The sequence below is a fragment of the Blastocystis hominis genome, assembly GCF_000151665.1.
Source record: "Blastocystis hominis, Singapore isolate B (sub-type 7) whole genome shotgun sequence assembly, scaffold_20".
Taxonomy (NCBI): domain Eukaryota; class Bigyra; order Opalinata; family Blastocystidae; genus Blastocystis; species Blastocystis hominis.
In genome coordinates, this window is record NW_013171828.1 from 223,158 (window position 1) to 245,842 (window position 22,685).

The 22,685-nt window shown below is 42.6% G+C and overlaps 5 protein-coding genes; 3 read left to right on the plus strand and 2 right to left on the minus strand.

Moving 5' to 3' along the window:
- Positions 1–16: 16 nt before the first annotated feature.
- Positions 17–1,706, plus strand: GSBLH_T00002438001 (uncharacterized protein; the record flags this gene model as incomplete). XM_013041448.1 has 8 exons in its annotated part: positions 17–100; positions 131–311; positions 344–490; positions 520–768; positions 798–935; positions 965–1,379; positions 1,410–1,537; positions 1,569–1,706. The coding sequence occupies exons 1-8, from the start codon at positions 42–44 to the stop codon at positions 1,704–1,706; spliced, it is 1,455 nt and encodes a 484-aa protein (XP_012896902.1). The 5' UTR covers positions 17–41.
- Positions 1,707–1,720: 14 nt separating this feature from the next.
- On the plus strand, positions 1,721–2,639 carry GSBLH_T00002439001 (uncharacterized protein; the record flags this gene model as incomplete). XM_013041449.1 has 6 exons in its annotated part: positions 1,721–1,825; positions 1,857–1,979; positions 2,009–2,131; positions 2,161–2,245; positions 2,278–2,423; positions 2,457–2,639. The coding sequence occupies exons 1-6, from the start codon at positions 1,733–1,735 to the stop codon at positions 2,637–2,639; spliced, it is 753 nt and encodes a 250-aa protein (XP_012896903.1). The 5' UTR covers positions 1,721–1,732.
- Positions 2,640–3,008: 369 nt separating this feature from the next.
- GSBLH_T00006515001 (uncharacterized protein) lies at positions 3,009–4,992 on the minus strand (the record flags this gene model as incomplete). The annotated part of the gene is given in 10 exon segments (XM_013041450.1): positions 3,009–3,072; positions 3,102–3,242; positions 3,274–3,401; positions 3,432–3,540; positions 3,605–3,689; positions 3,757–4,473; positions 4,503–4,634; positions 4,668–4,829; positions 4,900–4,970; positions 4,988–4,992. The coding sequence occupies 10 exon segments, from the start codon at positions 4,990–4,992 to the stop codon at positions 3,009–3,011; spliced, it is 1,614 nt and encodes a 537-aa protein (XP_012896904.1).
- A 2,133-nt stretch (positions 4,993–7,125) lies between these two features.
- On the minus strand, positions 7,126–7,773 carry GSBLH_T00006516001 (uncharacterized protein; the record flags this gene model as incomplete). The annotated part of the gene is made up of 1 exon (XM_013041451.1): positions 7,126–7,773. One exon carries the CDS (start codon positions 7,771–7,773, stop codon positions 7,126–7,128), a length of 648 nt encoding a protein of 215 aa, XP_012896905.1.
- Positions 7,774–11,179: 3,406 nt separating this feature from the next.
- Positions 11,180–12,181, plus strand: GSBLH_T00002440001 (uncharacterized protein; the record flags this gene model as incomplete). The annotated part of the gene is made up of 1 exon (XM_013041452.1): positions 11,180–12,181. The coding sequence occupies one exon, from the start codon at positions 11,180–11,182 to the stop codon at positions 12,179–12,181; it is 1,002 nt and encodes a 333-aa protein (XP_012896906.1).
- Positions 12,182–22,685: the final 10,504 nt, after the last annotated feature.

Sequence of the window (22,685 nt, forward strand, 5' to 3'; positions counted from 1 at the left end):
GATTCTATCTGTTTGAATAGCCTTGTACATTGCCCCTTCGAATGGCAGCTCAAACAAACCCCGAGGATATATTTGAGATACAGGAACGCATTGGTGAAGGGTATTGTTCAAGTGAAGGATAAACACTTAGTTCTTATGGTAGTGTGTTCAAGGCGATGCATAAATTCACAAAAAGGATTGTAGCTATCAAGATTATCCCAGTGGAGTCGGAGCTGGAGGAGTTAATGAATGAAATCTCTATTCTGAAATCTTGTAGGTTCGATTATGTTGTTCGGTATTACGGAAGTTACTACAAAGATAATGACCTTTGGGTTTTGAATTTGTTTGCCCCGATAGGATGTAGATTGTGATGGAGTACTGCGGCGGAGGGTCCCTGAGTGATCTTATCATGAAAGGCAAGTTCCACTTGAAAGAGGAAGAAATCTGCTATGTGATGTCTGAAATGCTTCTGGGTGTGGCCTACCTCCACGAGCAAAAGAAAATCCATCGCGTTTTCGTTTTGCCTCTGCTTCATGTTAGGACATAAAGTCCGGGAATATTCTACTCACAGAAAAGGGCGTTGCGAAGCTCGCCGACTTCGGCGTCTCCGCCCAGCTGGACAACACGCTCTCCAAGCGCAAAACGGTCATCGGGACTCCGTTTTGGATGGCTCCAGAAATCATCGAAGAAACGAGTTACAGCTTCAAAGCGGATATCTGGTCTCTCGGAATCACCGCCATCGAGCTCGCCGAAGGCGTTCCTCCCTATTCCGACATTCCTCCGATGCGCGTACATGCATGTTGTCCATGCTCCTCTAGGCGATCTTTCTGATTCCCAACCGTCCTCCTCCGCATCTCAAGAACGAGAGCGCCTGGTCGCCCGAGTTCAACGACTTCATCAAGCAGTGCCTGACCAAGAACCCCGAGAAGCGTCCCTCCGCCGCGCAGCTCCTCGAGGTTTCCCCCGTTTCCCCTTTTACCCGCAGCACCCGTTCGTGTCGGCCACGGTGAAGAAGCTTCGCCACAGCCACGGCAATTCCCAGACGATGCAGAACATGGTGAAGCGTCTTCGCGAGCTCAAAGCCAAGTACAAGAGCGAGAAGCGGCCTCCCAAGCCGCGTCCCGTCATCAATCCCGACAAGCACGGCGTCAACGACACGCTCGTCCCGCCCGACGCGCCCCGGCCCGTCGACCTCACCGTCCTCAAGCGTCCCGACGCCGCCAAGCCGCCCTCGCCGCCCGACGCGCCGCCCAAATTGCCCATCGAGCTCGGCAATGTCGGCAATGTCGGTAATGTCGGCAATGCCGCGATGCCGAAGCCTGCGGCGCGCGTGTCGGTGCGGCCGCCGACGCCGCTGCCGCCTGGAGGAATCCACCGCGTTGGGTTCCAGAGGCCGGCGCGTAGGCGTGGGGGATGGGAGTGAGGGGCAGAGAGATCGGGGATTTTGGGCGCGACGACGCACAATGGAGGGAAGAAAGTGGTGAATCTGGAAACGATCACGGCGATGTGTCTGCCGGATATTAACTTGCAGAGGACGACGAATGATGCGAATTTGGCTGTGGGGGAGGAGGGAGAGGCGTGATGATTAGGAATGGCTGAAGTACTATCAGTTGCTCAAGACACAACAGCAGCAGTTCAAGAACGATCTTCAGATGTTGGTGTCTTCGTATACCACCGCGATGCAGGGGATTATTGATCAAATGAACTCATTGTTTTGTGTTTGTTGAAAGCTTTTTTTACTATTTTCTGAAATATGACCGAGTGCATTTGGTTGGGACATGCCTGCTTCCTGATTAAGACCAACGGGGTGCGTCTTCTGATCGACCCGTTCTTGAGCAATCCTCTGGTATGGATCTTGATTCGAGAGTGATTTCCAGGTCCCTAAGAACTACAATATCGATACGTTGGACGTGGATTACATTCTTGTCACCCACGGACATATGGATCATATTGGAGACTCGATTCCAATTCTCAAGGCGCACCCGAACGCTGTGCTTATTGTATATCTAGATCGGAGGTGTGTTTGTAGAGTATTGTCGAGCTGTGTACCTATCTCCAAAGCCAAGGAATCAGTGGCAAGCGCTTCATTGCCATGAACATGGGAGGAACGATCACCTTGAAAGGCGGAGTGCAAGTGACGATGGTTCATGCGGTGTGATTTTGACTATGTTCTTTATGTAGCTGCATACTAGCGGAATTACGGGTCCGGATGGACGCATTATCTACGGAGGCGAGCCTACTGGTTTCGTAATCCATACTCCGGACAGTAAATTCGATTGTTTTGCACTCATTTGAAAGATCATCACATTTACCACAGCGGAGACACCGCTGCGTTCAGCGACATGAAGGTCATTGACGATCTCTACACTCCGGACGTTTCGCTGCTCTGTATCGGCGATTTCTACACGATGGGACCGAAGGAAGCGGCCTATGCTGTGGATCACGTAGCTTAAGAGGATGGGTTGTGATGGATCTAGTTTTTGCTGCACAGCAAGACGGTGGTTCCGATGCACTTCAAATCGTTTGGAGCACTGACTGGAACGCCGGAGGCGTTGAAGAAGCTGATCACGCGCAAGGATTGCGAGGTGAAGGAATTGACTCCGGGTGAACCCCTGGTGTTGTTTTTTGTTTGTTTGAGACGGAAAAGGGAGGAAGAATAGGGTGGAGATGGAGAAATGAAGGTGTAGGATCGTGAGACAGAGGAGAGTTTGGTGAGTAGAATCGAAGTGGATCATTGTGGTTCGCATCGTCAAGAGTGTGACAAGGACTCGATTATTGTTGTTGAAGAAACGATTAGACGAATAATAATGGATAATAATAATAATAATGGATAATACAACGCTATGTATATATGCAGGAATCAATAAGGTGAAGATCATTCTTCCAAGATTTCCACCAATCCATAACATCCTTTTCATCCCTTTCTACTAATAATAATATTACCAATAATCATTCCATCTCCTCTCCTCATATCTCCTCTCCTTTCTTCCCATTTCCAACAAACATCCCACAATGAATACAAACAACAACTAATAAGATTCATAAATGCGGAAAGCAAACGCTCCCAATGTTACATTCGCACACTGCATATATCTACGCTCAACAACCCTCCACTCCCCTACTTATGCGCCATCTGATTCAAACATTTCCCTACAACCACCTCATCCCCCTTCGACGGATTGCCGCCAAAAATCTCCGCGCCATCGGACTTGATCACCGGCGTCCACTTCCCCGAAAACGACGGCGGGAAGTCAATCTCCACTCTACTCCTCACTCCCAAAAAGCGCGGCAAACGAAGCATTGGTGGGTCTTGCCGCGGTATTCATCACGATCACCGCGCGCTCCATTTTTTTATTCAGCAACAGCGCGAACACCGTGTCATTCGCGTTGAAGTACAGCGACGGCGCGTAGGGCGGCACAAGCTATTTCAAAACCCGATCACCATCCCGTACAGCGCGCGAGACGCGGTAAGACAGCAGCGTTCGCGTGTAATTGAACACGCCAAAGCGAGGACCTCTCGATTCCCAGGTCATCGAAGCCTCGTTGAACGAACCGACCTCGCTATAATTCAACGGCGAGGGACGCGAAGAGAACGGGAGCGAGGAGAAGAACTCGTCCCCTGCACCTCAAAAAGTGGAAACGTAGAAACCCATGAAGATCTGGAGATAGCCGGGAGCGAGAAGGAAGACGGAGTGGAGGAGAAGAAGACGCTGAAGCGCCAGCGTGGCGTTGAAATCGATGGCCAAGGCGCGATAGAGAAGCCGGCCGCGTTCCTACACTCAATCGTAGAAACCGTGGAAACGTGGATGGTCTCGGGAGTGTTGAGAGCGAGCACGTGCCGGGCGGAGAAGTCGGCGAAGCCCTCGATGAATCGAACGAGCTCGAGTCCGGGGATTGGCTTCTGCAAAACGATGGAGACCAAAAGTTCGCCTTTCGCGAGATTGCTCTGCGCGGTGAAACCGAGTCCGCCTTGCGAGATAGGCGCTGTGATGTCCTTGATTCGCGAGGTAGCGGCTTGGACGAACCCGTTCCCGTCTTCTCCGAGCAGCGTCCATCCGCGATTGGCCATTTCGCGGAGAAAACTGATGACGTGATCGTTGTCTGCGCCCACGCCCTGCTCGCAGCTCGCTCCGTCCAGCCGCAGACAGAGCATTCCTTTCATCCAAAACCCGTGCAGCCCGAACGTCGACACGTACCGATTCAAAATCGAGCTCAGAACCAACTGAGAGGCGGCGCCCGTGCGGAAGTCGGGCTTGCTGCAGGTCTCGTCGCGGTAGGAATACACGGGAGACACGCCGAAGAGCGCGCCAAATGATTGGCTGGTGGCGGAGCCGTCGTAGTTGTACCAGTCCGAGTCGTGTGTGAAGTGGGCGAGGTCCAGCTCGGCGACGGCGCTGATTTGGAACTGCATGAGCTTGGCGAGAAAGGCGTGGAGATCGGAGACCGAGCCGAGATCGGGGTGAGGGATTCCCGGGTAAATGACGCGGGAATGGTCTGGAGAGAGGGCGAAGAAAAAGACGTACACCAACAAGAAAGATCGATGGTCGATGAACTGTCGCAGCGACTGGCTTCGAGAGGAAGCAGGTGGACAATGCTGACTCCCAGGTGGGAGAGCAGTGCTGCGTATTTGGAGGCATCGAAATAAGTCCCTTTTTCTGGAAAGGAGAGAGAGGAGAGAGAGTGGGTACTTGTAAAGGAGGGAAGGTGAATCGTGTAGATTACTTGAGTGTCGCTAGCTCGGACGGTGCGATTCTCAAACTGATTTAGCCATCGAGAGGTAGTAGAACCCTCGTAATTGCGCCAGTTGTTTTTCGTTCGCTGCGTTCTATGTAACAGGAAAACGAACGTGACTACAAATATAACCCGTTTTGCAAAAGATGAATGCGGCTGTTTCCCATATAGGTAACGCGATATGCATACTCTGACTGCGATCCAAATCCTCCAACATTAGCAAACCAATAGCCGTCATTCTGAATGCTAAATACTTAACTCTATCGATCAAAACTACATCATGGGAAACTCTTGCTCAACACCTCCATGAACCGATATAAGAACAATGACGCGCAATGCAGCAGGGGCATAAACACGAAATGCAATTCCCTTTTTATATGAAAAACCATCAGAAAGAGTATAGAACTTGTCTGACGACCAAACGAATGCCCCAATGAATGAGGTACTATCGCAATTATCTCCAGAAAAACCAGGGGGACATTCCTTTTCCTCTGGATCAGGCACTATATTACGGTTGGAAAGTGATACTACAATAACAATAATAACAGTAATAATAATAGTTAACAAAATAGACAACAATACAAAGAAATGACCTTTGGTGAAGTGAAAACTCTCTTTCGTAGGTAGCTCAGAAATGCTGCCCACTCTCCAATCTCTTTGGCTTGTACCAAGGTGACGCATCGAAAAAGCGTAGTACTCTCTTCCAGAATAATATCTCTCTCTTTGGTTTGGCACAGGCATTAATTAAAATCGATTATTCTTGCTATAAATACTCAGTAGAAAAAGAACATTGAATAGAAACATCGCACTCCTTGATTATCAAGGTTCAACTGATCACTATTTCCTACATATAATTCAGCTGAATTATTAGGTATTTTTTATCAAGGATGGATTGTGGATGTGGTTGAATGGAACAAATTCCAATATCTAAAATAATCTAAAATCGATACTCCAGGTTGTTGTTGTCACTTTTCAACATCACGTTTATTCGCTATCTGCAATATCAAAAGAATCTAATGACGAGTTACGAGCAACTAATCGACAGTTTTTTTAGCTTGTTTACAGAAGGCAACCCGGTATATGAAAACAATACAGTATAAATGAGGTGTTGATAGATGAATTGATTTTAATACACTCAGATGAGTGTATTAAGGTAATAAAACCTATTGGTTTTCACTTCACACGGAAAGAATGATTGTTGACTCTGATCCTCAAATAGAATATTTGAGATGATTTTGTATAGCTTTTTATGAGTGTTGGTAGATTTATATGGATAGAGTATTCGTGAACTGTACACCTCAACAATTGATATTGGTACCCCAAATGTTTTTTTCCACTCATTTAACAATTATTTCCACTATCATAGTCGAAAATCATATTCCTTGTCACCCAACAAGGAATCAATGAAATCTACGAATCAAGCATTATACTAATGGCTAATAATCATCTATCAAGTTATGAGCGATTGAATGATAAAAGGAATGAATAAGAGATATGTGTAGTGTATTATCGGATACTGCAATAGAAGGGAGAATGATGGGATGTTGATAAGACGAGCTCCTAAGAATTATAAAGTATGAATGAAGTGTTCTAAGTGATTGAATGTGCAATATCAACAATGTTCATCCACTATCAATAATGAAGATAGATGGCTTCAGTCGTAGTTCTTGTTAGGCGATAGAGGTAAGTGGTGTGAATACTTCACTACGGGTTATAATGATATATTTTTATTTGCTTCAGTATGATGATCTTTGTGTCATTTTGGAAAGCTTCATCGTTGTCAGTATGTGTTTTATTCAGAAACACTAGATTTCTTATTTATTTTTTAACAACCTCGATTCTTTTTAGTCTTTTATTGTTCAGAGATTCGATTTGATTTGAATAAACACAATATAGTTAATCGTCTAGATAATGAATAGGTAAAAACAATGAATGAAATTTGAAATAGTCAAGTATTTAAGTATAAATAACAACAGAATCGCTAATCAATGCTAGTATTATCTCAGCAATCAAAAATGCATAGTGTCGTTTCAAATTGATTGTATTTGACACAATGAAAAGAATTTTGTGATAACGATTCGATTGAAGTCGTTCGATTTATGTATATTCGAAACGTGATATGTTGTTATATCTATGTAAAATAAAAACCAGTTTATTGAGTATACAATTAAGGAATAGATTCAACATATACAAAAAAAACATCCATATATTCCTAATCAAAGTACAACACAACTAAATCCCATAATATTCCTAATTATTGTATTGTTATTATCGAACGCTAATTCGAATTGTGTACAAGGTTCCATTTCTATCTCGAACATACAACACATATTATGTTTTCCAGGCCTCAGATTGTGAATCAAAACATAGCCATCGACCCTTGCCAAACAAAATTGCAAGGATTCAATTTCGTCCTCACTCGACTCGCAAAACCAACATATAGTGATTCAAATCATCGCTGATGAGAGGAATCATCGCTTGAATCTCTTCGTTCTCAGCCACTTTCCAGTTCTTTTTGACGTTGAAAATATCGAAATAAAGCAGGAACACAGTGCCATTCACATCGATTCGGGTGATATTGTGGAGAAGACCCAGCGAAACCTCTTCCTTCTCGTCTGTTTCGAGCGAGAATTGGAAGGTCGATGTGCTGTAGAGGTGGTCCAGCTTCACACTCATAGGCAGACTGGGATATGGTTCGCCTGCAGGACCGGATGCATACACAAAGAACTCCACTCCCTGCGAGGTTCTCTTTCTGAACAGAGAGTATGAAGGCTTGATTTCCTCGATGTTCAGATTGCGCTTTGGATTGTAGTCGGTAGAATCCAAATCCAACGAAGCCGACAACTGCTTCTTCACTCCATTATTCGTCACAACGGACGCGGTAATGCTCGCCTTACCACTTTGAATCGGCTTTGAAATGCGCAGAGGAATCACTACCTCTGCATCATCTTTCAATACTGGCTTCACAGTCACTTCCGATGCTATGTCATCCATATCCTTCGTGGAGAGAGTGATCGAAACGTCCTGTAGGAGCGAGTTCGGGAAGGGAGTTTCGTTCAGCATTGCGGATACGCGCAGAAGCACCTGGCAATTCTCATTTTTTCGTACGAGCCCTTCGTTATCGACATCGCCCTTGTTTCCCTTATCGCGAGATCGATCTTGACTTATACCACGGTTTTATTGTCCAATCTCGTAGTGCAAGTGAGTCAATGCGTACTCCGATCGCCACAACGATGGTTGAACTTAAATTTTTACGCTCTGTTCATTCTCAAACACAGGCGATTTTATCTGTATCAGAGTTCTCAACGAACTCGGAACATCGAGTTCTCGTCAAATCCTCCAAGCCACAGCCATTCATGTTGTTTTTAAACCAGGAAATGGGTGTCTATTCATCAACTGGATCGATTTCGAGTGTCTTGGGGCGAATTATATCGCTCTTCGAAAATCTCATTCACAAATTCGCAGCCTGTAGATGCGTCAATCGTGTGTTGAAGTCCAACGAGCTAATGTCTCTCATGGGAATGCTAGAAAAGGGACAGCAGCAGCTTTCCTTCTGCTCTTCTCTCTACAATACTCCCTAGTTTCAACACGAGTTATTTCCCACAATTCGATCCTTTTCATTTACAGCTTCCTTTCACCGATTCTCTCCTCATTACCCAAGTCGATTTGTAGTTCCACGTTTTTACTTTTGACTTGACTGCTCGAGCCGTTTTCTTAGGCGAGTCAAGTGTACGAAGCGTCGATTCGAAAAACGGATACTCTGTATTTAGCTGACAAAATGGAGCCGAGTATGTGTGTGTTTCTGCCAGGCGATAAGGATTATCTGTCTACCATGCAGCAATTCGAGGAGTATGTGCTTCAGACATACATTCAGAAACGTGAAATCCAAAATCGTGGTTATTTGTAAATTTAAAATGCGAAACAACTACCCTGTGTCGGTTTCTCGCAATCTAACTCCCATGCAGGTGTGTGTGATGCAGAGTTCCCGAGTTTCGTACAACTGACTGAAGGATGCGGGCGTATCGGACACTCTGGATTTCACAACAACATCTGCAACGAGGAAAGAGAATCTGAGATGTAGTGTTGATGCGAATCAAGGAGTATTTGGAGCTGATCTATGATTCCACGAATAAACAAATAACTGATGGATTAGATCGTGCTGGGTGGATTGGTAGGATCGATGGACAGCAAGACACTGTCAAAGCGCTATTTTTACCACGACATGCTTTACTTTATCAATATCAACTTAAATACGGCGAACTATTTGGTGGATCGCGTGTGTCGAACGTCGTGGAACCTTACCGATCAGTATATCAGTGCGATTATCGAGGTGACGATGCGGAGAGCGATGAATGGATAAAAGAAAACGCGAATAAACATGACACACGATATCTACTTCGGCAATCTGCACGACGATAAAGCTGGTGAAGCGTATCTCTATCTTCCAAACAAGGTACTCGCTCGTCCATGCGCCTTTCTGTTCCAGTCTCTTCGTTCTCGAAAAGAAAAGCCTATGGTGGACAGCGGCATCGATACGACTCAGAACAAGATAAAGAATCACAGGTAGAGCTCAACGAAGCGAAGAGGATTTCTAGAAAAAGACGGAAAAGCCGAGGAACAGCCGGATTTGCGAACCCTCAAAATGGGAGAACTGCATCAAATCGTACGTAATCTGGGCTGTCAGAAGGCGAAGATCGACGTTTTGGACCGCTGGTCGCTCGTTGGATACGTTGAGCGGCATGGAAAGAACGAGTACGAAGATCTTTTCCGTCTGAAAAAGCATAACCATCAGGAAGTGAATCAGGAATTCCAGAACCAGGGGAATCAATTGTTCCGCGAGCAGTGCGAACGACTGAGCCAACTCACGCCGGAGCAGTTCATTTTGTTTATCCAAGTCGATTTGAACACATCGTTTTCGCTGGGCGATTTGGAAACAGGCACTGAACAGTCTGATGCTGCTCCCGCTTGACAGCCAGCCCTCTGCGAAGGATTTGGGAAAGGCGAAGAACGGATAGAAAGGGCGGCTGAGTGGGGAATGGGGTGATGGCTGAATGGTAGAACGCGACTTCGAGAACTACACGCCGTTCCGACGCCATCGTCTTGAGAATGGAAAGTAGGATCCATGGAGAAAAGCGTTCATTGCAGAGCGTCGCTGGTTCACCAAGTGAATCTGATGGTGCTGTCGGATGGAAACATCCACGCTGAGTGTTCTGATTTGTAGAGCGCCAGAGATATTCACGCCGCAGAGAGGATTTGCCGCAGCTACTCCAAGCCAGGTTTCCCTATTGCCGACCGTTTGGATTTCACTGGTTTGCTTTGATTCTGTGTAGTTCTCCGCGATGTACACAAATTCGATGTGAACGCGTACAATCAAAAGCTGCCTGCCAAGGTGGTGGCTCGCAAAGGGAAAGTCAATCTGACCGCAGCTCCGAAGCGACGCAGAGTATTCATGTCTCAATTCGAGGTGGAGCGTAGAAAATACAATCCAAAACGCCCAAAGAACCCATCAACGAGATAGTGAGGCATAATCTGCACAGCTTGGAACGCTACTGAACTGATCTGGGTGTTGAAGTGAGTGGAAGAGATCTGTATGATGGATGGCATATTCATTCATTCACTCACTCAATATTACTTGTTTATTTAATACTATTGCTATGTTAATCACATTGCATTTCACATTGTTTTGTTGATCAAATAGAAAGCAAGGTTTTCATTCATAGGATTCATGGATTCCATCCATCATATTATTCAATCGATTGTTTTGTTTAATGATACTATGATTCCTATTCACCATTTTACTCTATGACCACATTCCTTTCTCTGCAATATCATTCTTTGTACTCAATATGGATGGTCATTGTGACAGAAGAGAATCGAAGTATCAACAGAGAATCAATACAATAATCCATTTGTCAAATAGAAATGATGGATTTTGCATTCTGCATACTACTGCCATACTCTCTATAACGAATCAATCCATTCCAACAGTATTTACTATTGTGAGTTCGATTGTTGCAAAACAAGATTAACTACCACATAACTGATATATTTTGAATAACATATATCCATTATAGACTTAATAGAACAGCCATTCTAACATGAGAGAGTAAAGGTGATGAAAATAAGTAATAATTTACAATTATAGCTATAAGTATCTAAAAATAACACAAGAATATATGAATAGATGGAAATGCACCAAAATATAGAAAAATAGAAATGGGTGGAGAAAATGAGGTTTTATTATATGTATTCTAGTTTGTAGCACACCAGCATATCAAAGCCATACACAATAATCCATGACGTGTGTTCTATCGAGAAATAATGAAACAGACCTTTCCAAAAAAACCGTTTTACCATATTTCTTTTCATTTCCATGCAAAACATTGCTGATTTTGTCAATTTTGCTATTAATAACTATTATATTGATATTTCCATGATTCAAAATGTGCAGGGATGCTTGGGTAAAGAAATGAAACCAAATGGCTGGATTTCACTCATTTTGAGTAATGGAGAATGTGTAGTATTGCAATTCAATAATGGAGTATTTATGAACCAAGGATTTGTCCTCAATGAGCAGAAAGTGTTGAAAGTGTTTGGAAATCATCAAATTGGTGCTATTTCATATAATGAAGAACAATCCATAGAAGTAGTAGAAGAAGGAATCGTGGATTTGGATCATGGAAGTCGATTTGGAGGCTTGGTATTGACAGAAAAAGAAAAGGAAGGTAATATTGGAATTCCATTTGGATATGGTGAAATGTATGATGATGATGGAATATTGGTGTACAAGGGCATAATGATCAATTGGAAACGATTTGGATATGGAACGAGTTATCATAATAATGGATGTATTGAATATGAAGGATATTGGTGTGATGATAAGCGATTTGGAATTGGAAAAGTGTATGATCGATATGGCAATTTAGTGAATGAATGTGAATGGTATAATGGAATTGAAATTGATGTTGATGAAGAATATGAAGGAGATGGTTCAGAACCAATGAATATCGGAATGAAACATTTGAAACTGATTGACAATTGTGCATTGGTTGATTGGGATGTTTCATTGTTGTATAATTTGGAATCAATCGAAATCGGTAATGAATGTTTTGGATCAGTGCAAACATTCAAAATCGATGGATTGAATCGATTGAAAACTATCAAAATCGGCAAGAATTCGTTTACTGAGACAAAGAATAGTGCTGGAAAAGATGAATCGAAATCATTCCACATATTGAATTGTGAATCATTGGAATCCATTCAAATTGGTGAATTCAGTTTCAGTGATTTTGCTGGCGACTTTGAATTGAAGAATTGTCCACAATTACAATCCATTCAAATTGGTACAATTGGAAGTGATTCATGGAATTTCTGTTATAATTCCTTTGTGATTCGAGGTATTGATATGATATTGAATATTTGTATAATGCATAGATCTTCCAAATCTACAATCCATTACATTAGGTATTGATGCATTTTGTGAATCCTTATCAACAATAATTGAAAGTATTGAATGAATTCGAATGAAATGATTGATGTAGATCTTCCATCATTACAATCCATTCAACTCGGTGAATATGCACTTGATGGAAGTTTTAATGATTCAAGTTCATTGACACTTCGAAGTAATAATGAATTGATTGGTTATGATTTGCTTTGTAGATCTTCCAAATCTAACATCAATAACTTCTGTAGGATATAGTTTCGAATATCCTTTTACAGTGACATTGGCAAGTATTTCTGAAAATTGAATATTGATAGTATATAGATATTCCAAATCTTCGAAATGTCGAGCTACCTGATTCATTCCAGGAAGTTCGATTGAAATCAATTTGGAGTATAGTTTGATTGATTTGATTTGATTCATAGATGTTTCTTCCATTCTCGCTGATCTTGTCAAAGTCACTCAGTAATGTTAACACTGGATAAACAAACTGTATTCCATTCTATTTAGTTCAAGGATCATTTTGTATTTATTGCTTGCTTACTTACAATATGTGTTCGTTTGCCCCAAAATCCCTTACAATCATTCTTTGGCCATTTATTGATTTAAGATCAATTCAACGATTGACTCTTTTCCATCATCACAACCCAGATTAGTTTAGCTGGCCTGTTTCAATCTTTTGTGTAATCAATCTTGAGAATGAACAATATTAATGAGAAATGAGCAAGCAAAACTAATAAGATTGAGTTTGTCACAGTATTTATAATAGGTGTTAGTAATAACTGAAAACCACTACATTTTGGATGATTGAATTGAGACCATCATGTGAAAAAAATGAAATGTACTAAATAGTCTCTTATTACCTTCCTATTGTTCGTTGTTATATTTGATTGAAATAGAATGTGAATAGAAATTAATATTTCGATTCGATTTGTGTTAATTATCTGACAAAATATACTGTTATCACTTAAAGAAGGTTATTTATCAATAAACTCAATGGGTATTTAGTATCGATATGGATTAAATTAATTTCCAGTAAGAGCAATAAAATATATAAATAATAGAAAAGTTTTAAAATGACTGAATTGCATTTTTAGTAATATGAAATTGGCGCATTCTACGCGAAACCTGGCAGCTGTATATTTCGCCAAAAATGAGCGAGGCATACCCGTCTGCTCTTTCGAGATAAGCGAGGCTCCCAGTACCCGCGAGTCCTCATGTAAGCTAGGCTACCCTAACGTCATTGGTCGCCCAGGACCAGGTTTCACGCAAAAACATGTCAATATCACACTTTTAACCTTTAGGTAAAGAGGAACAAGTTGTGTACTACTCCATGTTCATCCAAGGTTCATTCAGTAATTGTTCATTCGAATGGATCAACCCTTACAAGTATCGGAATACCTGCATCACTTCCATGACTGTCCTGTTCCGATTCAATTAAGTCATGTTCAACAATGTGGATTCTATTAATGTGGTCACCAACTTGAATGACGAAGAGCTAACGATTCCTCCTGGCTACTACATGATCGGTCAAATCATTGCCATCCTCAACACCATGATCGATACTACGTTCTCGATATCTACGAAGGCTTCGAGTTTTGGGTGTATTTATATCCAGTCCACACACATCATCGATTTCACCAATACTCCGGATATTCGAGAAATCCTCGGTTTGGAAGGACGAATGGTCATTCTACCTGCTTCGTTCTATGGATCGAATGTGATTGATATCACGCGAAATCACCAAGTGATCCAAGTGTACATCACATTCACGATATCTTGTAAGCACAACTTCAGTAAGGTATTCAAGAAGATAGATAGATAGATAGATAGATATCAATGTCTATCTTCTATATATATCTGAAAAGTAATAGTTTGATTGTTGCCTCCAACAAATAATCAGCCAGATATGTCTCACAGCTTGATATTGGACAACTACTCATTCCCATAGAGTCCATTCTTATGGATTTCAGCTTTATCATCAACAATACTGATATCACTATTAGTGAGTAATTCTATTCATCCTAATGAGTTGGGAACCAAAGCATTTCACTTTCATCAACCAACTCAAACAGCAAGTATTATGTATACTATTGTTATTCATGCTCGTAATAGAACAACATTGTGAATCACTTTGTATCCCTATTGAAGTGGTGTACAATTCGATCCTTCCTTTAAATAGGAGATATTCTGCATTATTTGGCAGGTGGGGGATACTATATGGGTTAGAATAAGGGATAGTATTCTCTGGCAATATAACAAACTCTGATAGGTTCAGAGTGCATCAAAACGACAAAAACTGCACACCAACTATCCAAAAACCTAGAAACAGTGGAATATGAATATATCTCTATTTGTTCGTATAAAATATATTATGTATTCTACCTTATTTTGCTCAGTTCTTCAACGACACACCCACCTTTCTCACAAACTCTACTATTCGATTCTACTATACACATATCACATATTATTACTATAAATGATAACCCCAAAAACTGTTTATCGCTAGCTTTTCCATTTTCATTCCTATCATCATCTTCTACATACCCTATTTCTTTCTATCCCATCTAGAGTAGATTCCAAATGAATAGAACGAAAAACAAAACGCTTCCACTGGAAACAACACTCTTCGATCTATTCATTCCACAATATCCCATTTCCGCTCATCTCCTTCCACTTCACAGTAAAAACAACTCCCTCCCTATTCGAAATCTATTCTTCCACTCATACCCAATTTCAACACTATTTTCACAATTGCACAATTCCTGTGTATTTTTGAAATCATTTGTTTTACAATAAAAGCTATTAGCTTCGTCTTACTGGGTTTGAATGTATTCAAAATTTGGAATTGGACTTGTATGTCCTGTCTTTTGTTTTGTTTTGTTTTGTTTTCGGACTTCTATGTGTTTTTGTGTGTTGTGTTGTGGGAGTGTAAGTATTGTAGCTGGGATGGGTTCTGTCCTCAAGTTGGTGTGTTTGAAGAAGCTAGTGTAGTGTGCGCTATCGTTACTTTGACTAAACTGTGTGTGTGAGATATGCATCGTGAACGCATTCAATACCATAATGGCGGTGGACCCTGGTTCCATTTTTGCTGTGTGGAGTGTGTTCTGAGTGAGGAATTTCTGTACTTCAAACTATGCAACGTGGCGAACCCATTCATGCCATGTGTGACCGCGGATACATGGAGATAACTTACAATATGGGAGGTATCTGGTACAGGCACGACGTTCTTGCCTAGGATATCTGTTCTGTTTCTCGTATTTTCATTTTCATATTGTGAGGTGGTAGAGTGTGGTAGAGAGAACGGATTTGCGATGAGTGAAAGGACAAACAATGGGAGCAAGAGCTGTAGGTTTGTAGAAGCGGAGCGTTTGTGGAACTTGGGAGAATGGGACAAGAAGGCGGAGTATGCGAACTGCTGTGGGTACGGTCCTCGCCTCTGATTGATGGGAGCCGAGTGAACTGAAATGGCCAGTGGGAGCAGGCGAGTTCCAAGACGGTGCAGTTGTGCATTTGTGGGTCTGTGGAGCATGGGAAGGTGTAGGTGTGCGTGGTGCGGGCGTGTGGGAAGTGTTGGAATGGAAGAGAGGTGAGGTGCGTGGCGGTGGTGTGCCCCGCGGACGAAGCGGCGGGGTAGCCGGAAGGGCACTTGGGGCAAGTGTTGGATACGAAGTGCGATGTGGACTAGTGGGGCATGATCACGGATGGGTGCAACGCCTATCAGCAGTGGGAATCGATCGATCGATCGATAGGGGACGGGCTCCTGCCAGCCCATCCTGCCGATGCTGCGCTGCGCTGCGCTGCGTGGCGGGCGATGGGGCGAGGGACGTGGCGCTGTGGACGATGGGAGATGGGAAGCAATCCACGATGTACTGCACGAGCAATGTGGGCGTGGGCGAGGTGATGAACGACCCATTCGAGCCCATGAACATCCACATCGTGTTTGAATTGGCCGAGGCCACGTTCTCCTATCCCACCACCGCGATCTCCATCTCCGACTACACCATTGCCTTCGCGTTCGATGGCTCCTTCCCGCGGTTCTGCGAAGGCACGCACGCTCTACATCAATGCCAACAGGTTGGTGTCCCGAAACGGCCTCCCCTTCCCCGCGGAAACCCTCATCGCGACCTTCTCGACCCGCGCCGGCGTTCGGTTGGCGTTCGGTTGTGGCCTGCTCGGATTGTGGAGAGCGCGATTGGTATGAGGGAAGTGGAGTGGGCGCAGCGCAGCGCAGCGTGTGTGTGCAGATGGAGGTTCCCTGGAGCAGTGGCATCTCCGATGAAGCCCCGATGGATGGCCTTGATGGGCAGCAATGTGCAGAGCCAGTTCTTCGAGACGCGCTCCGTGTTGGTGGCGGGCGCCATTGTGAACAGCGTGATGGCCATCAGCTGGCGTGTCCGCAAGGGCGCCTCCTGGTCCGCCTTCGCGTCCTTCTCCGTCTACCGCCCCGTCGTGCTGCTCCCTCCCTCTCTGCCTCCGCGCCCGTCGTGCTGCTGCCGCCTTCGAAGCCACGCAGGTGCGCTGGGTCTGGTGGTGGTGCGAGCTCTTCGTGCAGGCCTTGGTTGGCTCCCACTCCCAGCTCTTCGCCGCCGACGCGCTCCTCCAAGAGGGCGACGTCCAGCAACCCGAGCTGTCGCTCTCTCTCTCTCTCGATGCGTGCGTGGCCTACTGGGTGCGCGTGGCGCTGTGCTCCGCCGCGTGCTCCATCCTCTCCGAGGCCTCCTCTCCCATCACCCTCGCCGCGTATGTCGTCGCGCCCGGCGCGGTGCAGAACCTCGAGGTGGCCGCGCTCTCCTCGACCTCGCTGCGCGTGCAGTGGGCAGAGCCGGCGGAGCTGGGCGGCGCCAGCATTCGGTACTACGTGGTGCGACGCTCGTGGATGGCGTCGATGGCCGTGATCCAGAGCGAGAGCGAGAGCGAGAGCGAGAGCGAGGTCGCCAGCACGAACTGCTTCCTGGACCTGCAGAGCGTGCAGAGCGTGCAGAGCGTGCAGCACGCGCCCATCTATCTGAGCGTGGCCGCGTTCACCGGGTATCTCTCCCGCCAAGAGAAGATCCCCGCGGTTCTGTATGCGGTGTGTGTGGAATCAGGCGGAGGGCATTGAGTGGGACTGTGCGATGGCGATTACCGGATCCTTCCATGATCTCTGCACCGCCACGTGCGAGCTTCGCGCTCCCGCCACTTCCTCCTTCCCTTCCTCCTTCCTCCTTCCGCCGAACCGTCTGGTTCCCCGCGGGACGCGATGTGTGGGACGTGTTGGAGGGTGGGATCCCCGCGACTTCCTACACGCTGGAGTGCGTCCCGAGCGAAGTGGGCAGTGCCGAGTGGATGGGCAGGCAATTCGGAGTGTCCACGATGGCCACGTCGGAATTCGTTGGGTGTTGGTGGTGGACGGCGAGCCAACCTCCTCGCTCACCGGTTCGCTCTGGGTGTGGGTGTGGGTGTGGGTGTGAGTGAGCAGGAATCTGGTGGGCGATGGGGTGGGGTCCGTGGCTCCCTACGAAGGTGTGCAGAGTCGACCGGGCTCTCTGGATCTCTTCCTGTCCAACTGGGCGCAGAACGCCACCGTGGTCTCCGTCACACAGCCCCTCCGCCTCCGCCTCCGCCTCCGCTTCCGCTTCCTCTTCGCCTACGACGTGACCGGCGCGCTCATCCGCGCCCACCTCGTCGATCACGCCTGGTGCGCCGTGGGTCGCGATGTTTCCACGTTTCCACGATCCAGACCGATTTGACAGTTGCTGAGAGAAAGAAAGAGAGAGAAATGGTTGCGGTGTTTGGTTTGGAAGATGGATGGATGGAATTGTAGAGATGTGGAATGGTTGAAGCGTTGTAGGATTTGAATGAGAATCGAAAATGTGTTTAGGAAGGAAGGAAGGAAAATGTAGATTTAGAGTGTGTAGGGTGTTGGAATGATTTAGAAACATGAACAGAATAATCCAGAACGAGGAACCAAACGACTCTAGTTGATAATAATAATAGAGTGCTGTGAGTTGATAGTTGAAACAAAGATAGAAAGATAGAAAGAAAGAAAGTGTATTTAGAGTTAGTTGGTTGGTTTAGGATAAGGAAATGATAGAAAATGGAGTGAATGGTTAACGATGTGTGAAGATAGGTTCTTTGTGTGAAAATCACTGGATCAAAACCAATTTCCATTCCATCCGATTTGATTTACTAGTTTTACTAGTTTTACTAGTTTGAATTGCTTTCAAACCCAACCATTCCCAAGTCAAAATGATTTGGCTAGAATCATGGATGGATAGATTGGATTATCGAAATAATAATAATAATAATAATAATAATGATAATATAGACTATTTAGACAAAGTGGAGTGAGCAACCAAATCCTTGCTTCATAACACGATTTCACTATGATATCATAAATATACAACCTATACAGACATAGTAGACAACAAAATGGACTTTTCCATTTTGAGTGTTTCCAAACAATCCTGATATTATTATTATAAATATCTATACCTCCGAACTATTTCAACCACAAAAATGTGAACAAAATGATGCGAAACACAAGTGAGTACTTCACTTGGAAATCTTGGATCCAATGTGTATATGGTAGCACTCTATCATAATTTTTAAATATGAAGAATACTTAGGTGTAAGGAAATAAACTGATCTCTCTGTTTTCTTCATAAATTCTTTATATTTGGCTATAAATTACAAATTCAAAGAGTAGAGGCTAAGGATATGTGATAATAAATAGGTAGAATGGAAGAACTTAAGGGAAGCGAATTTCTCCTGGACGGTTACATAACGCTTGGTGAAGCAAAGGAAATCACTATTGGAGGCTGCAAGTATAGCCTCCAATATTATCAAGGCGATCACGAGGCTGAATACACGTTGACGAGAGCTGGGAAGGTTTGCCTATTCCAAAATGGCATACTGAAGATGTATTACGAGGTGGATGCGAACGGGAGCGAAATCGGTGACTTTACGCGATTTGATAATGGACGTGTCGCTTTTGTCCAATCATTTGACGAAATTCTGGATCAGCACGATTTTCATCGTATAATAAACCATGTCCGAGGCGAACGAATGGAAATCTATTCGCATGCGAGTGATCACCTGATTTATCACGGTGAATTTAATGAGAAGCGAGAACGAGAAGGATGGGGCATCGCGTATGACGATAAAACGGGTGCCATGCTGCTTGAAGGGATGTGGAAGGGGAACAAGCTGGTGGAGATCATCCGCAAGATCGAGGGAAGCATTATGATCGAGTTCAAGCGAAACGGTAACAACACCATCGCTTCGAATCGAATTCCCCTCTATGTGGGTGAATTCGTTTATGATGAATCGAAAGAATCGTTTCTTCGAAATGGTCGAGGATACTGGATCGATGAAGAAACTCGGATTGCTACTCGCGAAGTGGAATGGAAAGATGGAGTGGAAGTGAGTGGAAGAGATCTGTATGATGGATGGTACACTCGATCCACAACTCTAAAACCCAAACCCAAACCCGCTCCGATGCCTGTGCCTGCTCCTGCTCCTGCTCCTGCTCCTGCTTATGTTTCTGTTTTTGTTCCTGCTCCTGTTCCAAAACGCGAAGAACCTGCTCCTCTTCGATTCAGCGTCACTGGATCTACAAAATGGACCGATGTGAGTTTGCAAGTGACCGATTTGAAGATTTCATCGAATTGCTGTAACGATTTGAATGCATTGGATCTGAATCGATTCGAGTGGCTACGATCTATCGAAATCGGCAATGAATGTTTTGGATCAGTGAAAAAATTCAAAATCGATGGATTGAATCGATTGAAAACGATCAAAATCGGAAGCAATTCGTTTACTCAAGTGAAACAAGCCGAGCGGAATAAGATAAATTATTGTTATACCGAAGCTGTCCGACGATGTAGCAATTCGAAATCATTCCACATATTGAATTGTGAATCATTGGAATCCATTCAAATTGGTGAATGGAGTTTTAGTGATTTTGCTGGCGACTTTGAATTGAAGAATCTACCACAACTACAATCTATAGAAATTGGTACAATTGGAAGTTATTCAGGAAATTTCTGCTTAAGCTCATTTGTGATTCAAGGTATTGATATGATATTGAATATTTGAATAATGCATAGATCTTCCAAATCTACAATCCATTACATTAGGTGATCTTGCATTCACTGATTCCAAATCGACAATACTTGAAAGTATTGAATGAATTCGAATGAAATGATTGATGTAGATCTTCCATCATTACAATCCATTCAACTCGGTTGTAATGCACTTGTTGGAAAAAGGGATAATCCGACTTCATTGAGACTTCGAAGTAATAATGAATTGATTGGTTATGATTTGTTTTGTAGATCTTCCAAATCTAACATCAATAACTTCTGTACAATACAGTTTCTATTTTCCTTATGTAGTGACATTGGAAAGTATTTTTGAATATTGAATATTGATAGTATTTAGATATTCCAAATCTTCGAAATGTTGATCTACCTGGTTCATTCCAAAAAGTTCGATCGAAATCAATTTCGAGTATAGTATGATTGATTTGATTTGATTCATAGATGTTTCTTCCATTCTCGCTGATCTTGTCATAATCGATGAGTAAATCTCTAATTTTGATTTGATTTGATTTGTTTAGTGATTCGTCATTGTTTAGGAATATTTCCATTGTTTGTTTGTTTGTTTGTTTCAAACCGATTCTTGATCACAATTCATGATTCTATAAATTATCAAAATATCAATCCTACCTGATTATTATGATGTTCTTCTTTACCATTTTAACAATGATACTGAATTATGATTGTTGTTTCAATCAATCAATCAATCATTGTTTTCGATCATTATCATCATCATTATTATTATTATTACCAATGACCCAATGATCACATATTGAACATTCACAAATGATGAATCCAATCTACCAATAATAATAATAATAATATAGAAATGATGGTTTGAATAGGTTTGAACTAGGATTTGTTCAATATTGATAGGAAACTGCTTGCTTCGAATAATCATAATCATATTCATCATGAATAATAAGATTGGATTTGCTAGTGACACAATGGAATGGTTGGAATCGATTGATATTGGATGATTATTCACATTTGTGAATCCATTGTTAAATCGGTAGATAATACAATACAATACAATACTATACAATGATTGATATTGAATTAGGATATTGATTTTGACTTATTGAATAGGAATAGATCATTGTATACATAGAATAGAATAGAATAGAATAGAATAGAATAGAATCCGAATGAATAGCATTGGAAATCATATTGGATTCACCATTCAATCAATCCAACTATCATTTGTTTGTTTGTTTGTTTATCAATGAGTCACAAAACATGGATTTATCAATTTGATAATAATGGAATCAAATCGGATGTGTTTGATACTTGATAGTTGTAGTTAGTAGTAATATCAATCATGGTTTTACAATTCGATATTTGGATGGAATGTCGTATTCTTCAATATCACACAAACCATTCACTCATTCACTCATTCACTCAATCAATCAATGGATCAATGGATGAAAGATAGCTGATTCAAAATGCAAATGGATGTTGAATATCGTAAAGAATCAATTCATCATTCACACTCAATAATACTGAGAAGAATAGAAAGGCTCTTCAATCCATTGATTGAATGATTGAATGAATGAATTTGAATGAAATGATTGATGTAGATCTTTTATCATTACCATCCATTCAACTCGGCTAATAAACATTTGGTGGCAGAAAAAATAATGATTAATGTTCATTGCTAATGCGAAGTAATAATAGGAATAATATGAAATGATATGATGTAGATCTCTCAAATCTAACATTAATCGATTCTAAATAGTCGAGTTTTCATTATCCTTAAACTGTAGTATAAGAAAATAATTCATTTTATGACTCTTTTGTGTTCCTAAATAATTTAATCTGGGATATGATGATTTATTGATTTCTTTAAGGTCCAATATTTGGATCTATTTCTAGTAGGTTGTGAATTTGTTATTGTTGACTCTTGACATATGTATTTCAAGCTTGCTGAATGTGTTTAAGTTAACAGTTCTTTATACTTTACTGTCTTATGTTTCATAATGTTATGTAATTCTGTTTTTTCTAAATCTATTAGCTTTTATAATTTTTTATAATTTTAGTTTATTTGGAAAGTTGTACAGTATAGTGGATTGAGGGATATCTAAGTATTATTATAGTAGTAACTAGTATTTTATAATAATTAGCTATGGAGTATTTAATAGTTATGTGTGAGAGAATATGATTTCACCTCTTCCAGTTTTGCAAAGCAATTTGTGATGTTGATAGCATGAGACTGCGTTAAACTATATGATTCACATATCTCTTTCTCTATGACCCTTAAATGCATTCACTTCTCGTAGTTTATTTTCTTTACATTCTCCACTATTCCTTTTTGCAACCTTGCCTTTATTTTGAGATTTCCTTTGAGATTTTGGTTCACATGATCAATGGATCATTTAGGGATCTTCGTATAAATAACGTTTATCGAAGAATTCTTTGTTTCAGCACTAGTATTTAGTAATTTCCTG